General features: G+C 42.7%; 1 protein-coding gene across 1 annotated transcript; it reads right to left on the minus strand.

The window, feature by feature from the left end:
* Positions 1–8,260: 8,260 nt before the first annotated feature.
* LOC131922504 (resistin-like gamma) lies at positions 8,261–10,731 on the minus strand. The gene is made up of 4 exons (XM_059277312.1): positions 10,604–10,731; positions 10,292–10,431; positions 9,740–9,820; positions 8,261–9,200 (listed from the first exon to the last, which is right to left on the minus strand). The coding sequence occupies exons 2-4, from the start codon at positions 10,425–10,427 to the stop codon at positions 9,073–9,075; spliced, it is 345 nt and encodes a 114-aa protein (XP_059133295.1). The 5' UTR covers positions 10,428–10,431; positions 10,604–10,731; the 3' UTR covers positions 8,261–9,072.
* Between the last annotated feature and the right edge of the window lie 1,222 nt (positions 10,732–11,953).

The following is an 11,953-nucleotide window of genomic DNA, read 5'->3' on the forward strand; positions in this document are numbered from 1 at the left end:
CTGACACCCACATGGTAGAAGGAGAGAAACAAATTAGCAAGTTGTTCTCTGATTTTAACACATGCACCATGGCTCTTGCATACCCCCTCCATAGGCACAAAATAAAGTAAGTGGGGAAAAAAGTGACAGGGAACCTTATTGGCCAGTACCCTTGCTTAAAACTTGTGTCACTCTTCTGCTCATATTAACCAGTCACTGCAAGAGCAAGACACTTGGTAGCTGTGTGCCACCGGATGCATTAGGTAACTTCTTTTTTTTTTTTTTTTAAACCAAAATTTTTTTTTAAGATGTATTTATTTATTATGTATACAGTGTTCTGTCTGCATGTAGGCCTGCAGGCCAGAAGGGGGCACCAGATCTCATATTATAGATGGTTGTGAGCCATCATGTGGTTGCTGGGAATTGAACTCAGGACCTCTGGAAGAGCAACCAGCAGCCAGTGCTCTTAACCTCTGAGCCACCTCTCCAGCCCAACATTAGGTAACTTCTTTAAATTCTAGTTTCCTCTTCTGTAAAATGGAAAATCTAACACTGCTTACCTCTTAAAATAAAGGTGAAGGTTTAAGAAAACACTAACATTGTAACTGGTCAAGAATGGTTGGGAGGGACAGCAAAGAAAATAGGTAGGGAAAATAGGACCTGGTGCTGTGAAGAGTTGGCAGGGTAAGCTGCAGTGCTAAACAAAGCTAAGCTTCTGTGTAGCCCCCTGAGAAGCAGGGATGTCCCAGAAGATTACTATGCATCAGAATCACTGACAGTGTAGCACAGAGCTTCAGAGGTCGGGAGGATAGATGCTCCTTAGAGGTGTGGGCTGTCACAAGTTCAGCCTCTCCCCTCTCCCAACAAACAAACATGCCAGCAGTACCTGTGATCTATGACAGCTGGAGAGAATGGAGTTTTGGCTTTAGCTGTACTGGCTGCAGCAATACAGTATACCTATGAATGCATCTTTAAATGGAGGATATAAGTACTTTATATATTCATAGATATATCACAGCATCTAATTGAATTTCTATTTTTTATGGTTATTAGCATTGAGAAATACATTGTCATTAACCAATAAACAGAAAGAGAATATTCTTATTGTAGTGATGGTGAATATATTTAAATTCCTCCTGGGTCCTCAATATTTATTTTTTAAAATCATTTTTGAAATTGGTGAATATCTTTTCCCATAAAGAACTCAAGAAACTAGACATCAACAAACCAAATAATCCAATTAAAAATGGGATACAGATCTAAACAGGGAATTCTCAACAAAGGAATCTCACATGACAAAGAAACACTTAAAGGATGTGGTAGCACATGCTTTTAATCCCTGCACTTGGGAGGCAAAGGCAGGTAGATCTGTGAGTTCAAGGCCAGCCTATTCTATAGAGTGAGTACCAGAACAGTCAGGGATACAAAGAAAAACCATGTCTTGATAAAATGACAACAAAAATGTTCAACATCCTTAGCTATCAGGGAAATGAAAATCAAAATGAATCCATCTTATACCTGACCGAACGGCTAAGGTCAAAAACACATAAGTGACAGCTCATGCTGATTAGATGTGGAGCAAGGGGAATACTCCTCCATTGCTAGTGGGAGTGCAAACTTATACAGCCACTTTGGAAATCAATATTGCAGTTTCTCAGAAAATTTGGAATGGATCTACCTCAAGACCCAGCTATACCACTCATAACCATACACCCAAAGGGCATTCCATCCTACCACAGGACACTTGCTCAACTGTGTTTATAGCAGCTTTATTCAAAATAGCCAGAAACTGGAAACAATTTTGTTGTCCTTCAACAATGAATAGATAAAGAAAATGTATATTTGCACAATGGACTATTACTCAGCTCTCAAAAAAAAATAACATCATGAAAGTTGCAGGGTAATGGATGGAACTAGAAAAAGATCATTCTGAGTTCCATCTGACCCAGAAGAACAAACATGGTATGTACTCACTTATAAGTGGATGCTAGCTGTAAACGATAACCATGCTACAATGCACAGAGCCAGGAAGGCTAAGTAAAAAGGAGGGCTCAAGAGGGGACACATGGATCTCCCTGAGAAGGGGAAATAGAATAAATTTCTCTGGTGGATTGGGGAACACGTGCAAATGGGAACAGGAGGGGTGTGGTTGGGGGGTGAGAGGGTACTAGGAGAGATGAATTTTGGGAGGCAAGGTAGAAACCTAGTGCAATGAAAACTCCCAGGAATCTATGAGGGTGACCCTAGTGAAGCCTCATAGTAATGAGGGATACAGAGTCTGAACAGACCACCTTGTGTAACCAGGCAAGGCTTCCAGTGGTGGGATTGGGACACCAAGCTAGGCACAACCTTCTACCTGTAATTAGTCCTGCCTGTAAGATGTGCTGGGGTAGAAGCATCACAGAAATTGTGGGAGTGACCAACCAATGACTGTTCCAACTTGAGACCCATGCCACAAGAGGGATCCCATGCCTGACACTGCATGGAGGGCCAGGAACCACAGTGGATAACCCAGAGACTTAGCATAGAATAAAGCACAACCAAGAAAAAAGGAAATGAAATTACTAATGATACCCTGCTATACTCATAGACCAGAGCTTAGCATACTTGTCATCAGAGGGTCTTCATCCACCAACAGATAGGAGTGGATGCAGAGACCCACACTAAACAGTAGGTGGAGCTTGGTTAATCCTGCAGAAGGGGAGGAAGGAGCGAGAGAAGTCAAGGACATCACAAGAAAACCCGCAGAATCCACTAAGAAGGGCTCATAAGGGCTCACAAGACTGAACCAACAGTCTGGGTGCCTGCATGGGTCTGACTGCACCCTTTGCATATATGTTGTAGTTGTGCAGCTCGGTGTTCTCATGGGCCCCCTATCAGTGAAAGCAAGGGCTGTCTCTGCCTCTTTTGTCTGCATTTGGGACCCTTTTCCTCTTACTGGGTTGCCTCATCCAAGTTTCATATGAGGGCATATGTCTGGTCTTATTGTAATTTGTTGTACTGTGTTTGGTCGATATCCCTAGTAGGCCTACCCTTTTCTGAGTGAAACAGAGAAGTAGATCTGGGGGAGAGAGGAAGTAGGGGGAGGGCGGCTGGGAGGAGAAGAGGTGGGGAAACTGTGGTCAGGATGTAACATATGAGAGAATAAATAAAAAGAAAAATTATTCTTGGTAATCCAAAGTTGTAACTGAATTATAGTTTTATTCAGGACCATGAAATCCAAAAATTCAAGTCCATCAACTTAAAAGACTGTCACTTCCAAGTCCTTGGGTTACTTACTTGCTTAACTTATTTTTTGTTTGGAATTCTGTAGTTTTTACACCCAGGAAAATGTATAGTAAGACTCTGGCAGTGGCATGTGAGAGATGTGGCTTTATGCTGTTATTCAAAAGAAAGCAACAGGGAAGGAAGTCACCTTGATGAATGTCATCTTGGGTACTTGAGTAAGAAAGAGTACATGTATGTACTAAAAGGTTAGAAATTATTTTCCATTTCCTCTTGTTGGACCTCAAAGTTTAGGGTCTCAAGTGGGCGCCCCAAGAACCCAGACTCCAGTCCAGTTGATGCAACAGCACAAGGATTTTATTAAAGAAACATCTGTAGAGATGGGCAAACTCTGCTCCAAAGAGCAAGAGTCACATCTTACTGCAGCCCCATAAGGGCTTTTAAAGGAAAAACCCACAAAAGCCATAAGATTACAATTCCCATACAATTTCGTTTTACAAGAACATGGTCTGATCACAGGGTGATCACAGAGGGGTTATAGTTATGTAAACCTCAAGGGGAGTATCAGGGCAGGAGTGGAGCTTACACACAAAGGTCACAGTGGTCCTTCCTGGAACACTTGCAACTATCCCAGTCACAGTTGAGCAGATCTCTTAACAGAAATCTTTTTACATTGTTATATTGTAGTGGCTGAGTCAGGTGGCCCTTGGAACTAGATTTTTAGTTTCTCATTTCCTGATGCTTGAAGTTTCTCTTTTCCTGAGGCTTGGGGGTGTAAGCCTGAAGGGCTAGGGTCTTTCATTCCCCCATTTTCTTTTTGGCAAATTTTAATCTTAAAATTATGGTATTACACTTAGGAACTCATGGCCTGTAATGGCCATGCATAGTCCACGTATAGTTAGCCATTTTGTCTCTATGCCAATGAGTTTTCTTTTGACCCAGCATTTCAGCCTCTTCTGAACAAGGAGTATGGGACGATGTATTCTCTTCTGGAACTGCTTCGAGCTGGCATTGGGGTGCCGATATCAGGGCCCCTCCCCAAAAAAGGCTGAAAAGCTGGTCAAAGACTGGGCAAGGGGGCATTTGTCAGTAGCATGTAGCTGTCTGACCCCCTAGGGACAGAGAAGAATCATGTTAGCTGGGCTGGTCCACGTTAGCCTTTAGCAAGTCCGGAGCCCACGGTCGTCTGGAGCAGTGGAGTCAGCAACTGAAACTTGGAGGTGTCTGCCAGCCAAGTAAAAATCTGTTGAGACAAATTTAAACTAGGAGAAGTTAAAATTTATGAACTTATTTGGAACCCTTAGGTCCATACCCTTAGTAATGGGAAAAGCAGTAGTCCCAAGACCAGGAGAGAGGAAAAATACCATCTTTAGGAATACTTATCTGGGGTCCTTTTAACCTCTGTGAAGTGGGTCTAGGTTTTTATGACTCTTTTGATCCTTTGAGGCCTACTTACAAAATGACATAAAAGTTTTAGATACATTAGTATTACCAATCTGTACTGAAATCCATATTGTAGACAAAGCAGGTAATGGGTATCTGTAAAACAGCAGAAGTGGAGTCATACTTTGAGTCCCAACAAGAACTACAGATTTGGGCATTTTTTTTTCTGTCCAGAAAGCCAGGTATAAATTGGACAGAGATTTTTGGCCTGGTGAGAAGCACTTTTAGGTTTATATTTAGACATATTTAGATGACATCTAAAATAAATCCAAAATGTTGGGCTTGTGACTGAACAGTAAGTAGTCATTGCTCTACCAGCTCATCAGGACTCCTAAATGTTAAGCTCTGAACCATAGAACAGGAGAGTAATCTGAAACATATCTTATTTTAGACTCATATCTGAATCTTTATGGTTTATTTAAACTTTTATATCTTAGAGCATTTTTTTAAAAGTGAGCTAACAAGCTGGCTATGGCCTTGCAGAAGGATCTGGTTGTCTGATGCTGCCATGCTGACAAAGTTAGAGCTAGCCTAGCCATCAGTACTGTCAGAGATCTGAGAAGGATAAACTATATCTGAGTGTAGACCAAGAAGCTTCCAATCCCATAAATTACAGGGACCAATCCCTACCCAGGTCTCCATAACGTTGGAGGCACCAGTCAGAACAGCATCAATCTTCTTCCGCCACCAGGCCCACAAGGCAGAGTATTTTTCCTGTGGAACAGGGACACGGAAGACTGACCTCGACCAAGCAAAAGGTGCATTTAATTCCAGTGTCCTATTACTTGTCCACAGTCTGGGCTGGGTCCTGGCAGCAGGCGTTGCATTGGGGCATCTTGCCCTGTGGTCAGCGTTGTCATAATCCAGGCAGAGACGTTGTGGTGCCTCGTACATAATCTTCTTTGGAGACCTTGGGTCACTGCTAGGATCTGGAAGCCTGTCTGATATAATAAACTTTTAGATCAACATTTAAATGCCATATTCTGCAGATCTCTGAAGTATGAGGGCCATCCAGATGTCTGAATAGACAAACTTTGTTTCTAATTACTTGTTTTAATCTCAACCCTGAAAACATATGCAAGGGACTGAGTAAATGAGTAAACTTATCTCTGTAATATTACATCAGTACTTATTTACCCTGACTACAATTAAAAAGGAACTGGATTACTCATGACTGACTATTAAAAACAATGCTTTTAAGTTGAAGCTCTTCTAGCATCAAATGCAGGTTCAGTAAAGAAGCCAAAACAAAATATCAATATAAGACATATATATGTATCAGCTTATCCAAATTACTTAAGTTTAACAAACTTAGCAAATATAAGGAGGCTAAACAACATTTTTAAGCCTGAATATACCTTGGGTAAGGAGAAACATTTTTAAGTCATTGGTTTTTAGCTATAAAAACTGTTCTTAAAGGATTAAGATCTCTCAAATATCTTCTGTAATAACAATAAAGTACCTTTTTTTTTTAACTTTAAGAAGGAGAAAGCATGGTATCCTCATAATCTGAAACCAAGCTCCAGAGTACAAACAATCCCAAAGTTTAATATCTGGGATTTATTTATAACCTTTTTGGTTCTTCTATTTAGAGGCTTGGATGATTTCTTTGACCCTACCTTTGGCAGCATATACATAGCCTGTCTGTTTTTATTATGGCTGGTGCTTTCGGTGATCATCACCTGACACTGGCAATTTTTAAAACTGCTAAGGTCTACCATTGCAACCAGACTCTTTTTGAAACTTTAGTCTTGCCATGTACTTGCAAACCTCAGCTGTTTCCTATGATCCTTTTATGTCTTTAAAATCATTATCATTTTACATGGGTAAATCTTAAATTACAAAGTTTAGCTGTCAGAGCAAGGTATATTCCTGTGTATAAAAGCATTGATTTGTAGCTTTAATATTTATCAAATATCTTAAACATATGTTGTTATCTATTTAAATTTTCTAGAAACTTGTTGTTGAACATTTGGTAAAGACATAAGTACTTAGGTGTTATATATATTTTTAAAACAATAATTACTTGCATACATACATATAGTTGGATCCAAGTTACATACATGCGTACATACATACAGTTAAAGCTTGCTTACATTTCCAAGTCACATATCTGTTCATACACACATAAACAGTTGGCAGAATCATTAGCCATTTTTAAGATGAAAATCAACCAGAATTAACTTTCAAATTCAGTATTTGCAGGTATAAACAGTTTACTGACCTTTTATAACCTTCCATATCAAAGTTTTTCTTGTGATTCCCCTCAGTAATCTAGAAATCTAAATTTGCATCAGCACTGTACCATAGACAAGAAACTGTTGGTTAACCTCATATAGGGAGTGACATTCCGTTCTTGGAGCCAGATCCTGATCAGGTTTTAGCTCCAGGGCAGGTCTTGGGAGTCCCATCCAACAGCATGGGAGATTCCATGCCCCGGCTGGGCCCACAGATCTGTCAGCTGTGACCCTGGAAGCGCAGTTAGTTCTCCACCATCCCCCACGTTCTGAGCTCCTCGAGGCTCCTGCTGGCTCCCCGCCAGCTCTGCCCGGTTGTTCACAGGCTGCCCAGCCCTTTCTGCGGTACCCTGGGTCCCCGCAGCTGTGCAGCCACCGCCTGTGCTCTGGAGAGAGAGAGAGCAAGGAAGCAAGCGGAGGGGAAAAAATCTGTGACGTCACAGTGTGAAAATCTTTTTACCTTAGCCAAATTGGTGGGCGTCTACCTGCCCCTTTGAGACCCGCCAGGAGAATCCATCCGACAGTCGGGGCGAGTCTAGGGCGCCACGAGCAGCGCCAGCCAGAGCGCAAGTCCCGCCCGCCAGCGGGAGTCCCATCATCGCCGGCACCTGGCGGCAGGGGTGGCTGCTCCAGCAGCGGGGGCCCCGGGCGCAGATGAACGGGACCCGGGGCCCGCGCTCAGTGGCTCAGTGTGCGCCTGGCCGCAGGAGCGCGGCGCTCAGGTGGCGCGCAGCGGCCAGGGGGACTTGGCCAGGGCGCTGGCCGCCTGAAGGTGGGGAGGAGGGAGTGTGCAGATAAAGGGGAAGTGGGGTAGAGGGAATTAGACAGATAAAACATAACATAAAACATGAAATGGACAGACACAGTTCGCGCGGTAGTTGATTTGGCTACAAAGGCCCAAACCGAAAACACAAATTCAAATGGGAGTGGCCGCGAACAGCCTCGCTCCCCCAAGGAAGGAGAGACTCATCTCCTTCTTCAGATCACTCTGGACCTCCAGAGTGGGGACCCAGGGACCCTTGAGCACGTCTGCTCTCCCACACAAGTCCCAGACACAAGTCCTGCACACTTCTGCAGGCACCGAATACAAATGACAAATCAACCAGACAAAAGACAAGGACACAACAACATAAAACATAGATCGAGCTTGCTTTCACCTCCAACTGGCTGAGTGGGGGTCCGGGGGCACCCCAAAATCTCGCTGGGGCCTCCAATTGTTGGACCCCAGAATTTAGGGTCTCAAGTGGGCGCCCCAAGAACCCAGACTCCAGTCCAGTTGATGCAACAGCACAAGGATTTTATTAAAGAAATATCTGTAGAGATGGGCAAACTCTGCTCCAAAGAGCAAGAGTCACATCTTACTGCAGCCCCATAAGGGCTTTTAAAGGAAAAACCCACAAAAGCCATAAGATTACAATTCCCATACAATTTCGTTTTACAAGAACATGGTCTGATCACAGGGTGATCGCAGAGGGGGTACAGTTACGTAAACCTCAAGGGGGGTATCAGGGCGGGAGTAGAGCTTACACACAAAGGTCACAGTGGTCCTTCCTGGAACACTTGCAACTATCCCAGTCACAGTTGAGCAGATCTCTTAACAGAAATCTTTTTACATTGTTATATTGTAGTGGCTGAGTCAGGTGGCCCTTGGAACTAAATTTTTAGTTTCTCATTTCCTGGTGCTTGAAGTTTCTCTTTTCCTGAGGCTTGGGGGTGTAAGCCTGAAAGGCTAGGGTCTTTCACTCTTGCCTGCCTGCATCTTGCAAAGTTCTCCTGCACATGGGTTAGAGTTCACTGTTCCAGCTGGTGAGCTCCATCAAGAGCATGGTATTTGATTTACTATATTTCATGCCAAACAATGTACTCAATACTTTCTGTTAAATAATGAGGGAATAGGAGATGTGGAGAATCAGTCCCTTTCCCATCCTTCCCTAACCACAAATCTCACGTGCCATACTGAGATGTAATCTGAGTTACTGAAAATATTTTCTAGTGAGAGATTTCCCAAGTTAGGGGTAATAACATTAAAGACATAACATAGGCAGGTGAAATTTTGTCTTTATTTTCCAAGAAGCAGGATTACTGGGTAATATGAATTCATTAAGGGGATATGAGACAGGTGTCCATGTTGAGATTGCAGTTTGGTTATAGTCATCATTTCAAAACTGGATTGTCAGCCTCCTCCTTCTCAGGCCAGTTGGCAGCAGCGGGCGGTGGTCCAGTCTATGACTGAACACTGACAGTGGCAAGTATTTCCATTCCGGATATCCCATGATCCACAGCCATAGCCACAAGCACAGCCAGTGACAGCCATCCCTGCATAGTCATGTGAGACATAAAAGCCTTTAGACTGCAAGAAATGGAAGGTCCCTAACTGTCCTTTCTTCTTAGGAGGTGCATAGTTAGATCTAGGTTTTGCAGAGCATAAAGCTCTTCAAACTTCAGAATTCTCTTCAAGCAAATGAAATGCAAAAATGATTTAAATTGAAGGACTTGGAAGGTGGATTTCACTGTCTTTCAGTAGATGGCAATTTCACCCCTGTTCTGGCCCCCTGCTCACCAATACATGGGATAGATTAGGAAATAAAGGAAGGCCATATCCATGACTGGACAATCAAGGGACAAGAAGGGCGGGCATGTGCAGGCAGGCAGGAAGAGGTTATAGGAAGAGCAGAACCCTAGAGTCCTTCAGCAGCATCCTTAATGAACAACTAGAAAGGGATGTCTAGGCACCTGGCACTATGTCTCAGCTCCATGGAAACAGAAAGCTGAGTTAGGAGAAGGCAGTATTAGGGAATTGATGGCTTGGACACAGGGACACCTTATTCACAGATTGTCCTCAAGGAGATACTCACCAGCAGGACAGGAGGCTAGTCTGCTTCTATCTGTCACACTAGTGCAGGAGAGAGTCCTAGTCACAGTGGAGGTACACTCACCTGAGTAAGAGGAAAAAAGTGATATTGCCCATGATCTTTCTCACATTCCATTATAAGTCCTCTTCTATCTTGGTGATTTCACTGTTTCCATAAGTAGTCCACTCACTAACTTTTAAGGTTTAGTTTGTTCATTTGTGAAGAGAAAGTAGTAGAAAGTAAAGTGTTCTTACCTCCTAAAGTGGCTATGAAAATTAAACAAACTACCTAAAAGCTTAGTATTATACCTGTTTCATAGTGTGTTCATAAATTACAGGACCTATGCTCCTTGTCTTCATCATCATCAAGAACATTGATCTCTTACCTAAGGGTTCAAAAGGGTAGAGTACTGAAGAAATCCCTGGTCGGGAAGGCAGGGATAAAATGGACTGAACAGGGGTTGAGATCTTAGAGTGGGGTACAAGGGATTTTAGGCTTTACCAACAGTCAGCACGAGCAAGGATTAGGTTATGGTTTCTCCTACTCATCTCATACCTCCACAGCCCAGTTCCTTGATCTTTTTCTCCAGGAGAGAATCTAAGGTCTCAGTATTCACTGGGATCATCAGCTGGAGAAGGGAGATGATGATGAGAAGCGAGCAGATTGTAGTCTTCATCCTGTTGAAAGTCATTGTCCTGAGATGGGAAGAAAAAGGCAGAGAAGATGAGATCACTGAGCTCTGGCATGGCTGTGAGGGAAAGGAAATATTCAGGAGAGAGAAAGGAGCAGGCAACAGGAGTCACCAGACCGTAACTGTTTTAGCCCTTTAGAGAAGCGGAGAAGGTTCCCAATAGCTGACTGACTCACCAGAAGCTCAGGAGTGGTTCCAGGGCCTGACCAGATGAGATGCTTTCATATACTGTGGGATGGCTGACCTGGGCACCCTTAATATATACAAGCACACCTCAATGGGGAAAACACGTTCAGTACATTTTGACAGCCCGGATGTCTTGTATAGCAATTTCCTGTGAATTAAGACACTTGTCTAAAGAAGAAGAGGTCAGGTTCATGAGACTGAGGAAGTCAACCCTCTTCACTTGTTTGGAAAAGCTGAAACTTACAAGATTCACACCCTCCCCCAAAGTTACAGGAGAAGTAATCAGCTGTTGACTCTGACCAGCTGAACTACCCACGGTGACTCTTGAAACTTTGTTTCATTTTTAGGTACAAGACTGCCTGAGACCACAAAGGTTACTTATACTCACCTTCAAAGGTTTTATTCTCCTAAACAAAGTTGTTTCAAAAACAGGTGTATGGTAATGGATGTTGACTCCCTTCTCTCCCGCTAGGTAATTGATATTTATTATAAAACTAAACAGGAACCTGTGGGAGTTAAGAAAAAGAATTCTGACAAATGCTAATGTTTTCATAGTACATTTCTCAACATACTTATCATGAAAGTTACACACATTGACATAGTCCTCTGCAGTCGGACTCCATCATTATTATTCTGCCTTTTCCATGTGAAACCCCAGTAAAGAGTGGGACATGAAGCTTTAAGGCAGTGTTATTGAACAGAACGGCCATGATCTACTGTCACTTGTGAAAACCTGGGTGTTGTGCCCACAGATTATCATCTAGGAACTAGCTCTACTCTCAAAACTTCTGCTTTTCTTTGCTGTACTTCCTCTCTGGAGTTCAGAATTTCAAGTAGAGAATTAAGGGACAGCTTGAACAAACATTTCTTATTGAAGCTGACTGATGCCAACTGAGACATCTGGGATGTGATCCCAGCATTCCCCCTTAACAAGTTTGGCACAAGGTTCCATAATGTCTCAATTCCCTATTCCTGGCAGGTACAAATTTTGTTCACATTCTCAGCTCTCATTCACTCCACTCTCTCATCAATTATTAATAAGTTATATTTAAACAAACCTAGAAAGGACCCAGATCATTTTGGGGGATGTCACTGTTTGGTGGCATCCTGACTTCTTTGTCAAGTATGGCTTGGAAGCGTAGTTCTAGGATTGGAGGACTGAGCAACATGTTGAAAAGATAGAAAAACTGGAGAGTAACTGAAATGCTTGCTTTTGGAAAGATTTTTATCTATCTATCTATCTATCTATCTATCTATCTATCTATCTATTTTTATTTCAGGTCAAGTTCCAAGCATGCCACTTGACCAGGAGCACAATACAAGAAATTGGGAACAGAGCA

Source organism: Peromyscus eremicus, chromosome 12 (genome assembly GCF_949786415.1).
Source record: "Peromyscus eremicus chromosome 12, PerEre_H2_v1, whole genome shotgun sequence".
NCBI classification, from domain to species: Eukaryota; Metazoa; Chordata; class Mammalia; order Rodentia; family Cricetidae; genus Peromyscus; species Peromyscus eremicus.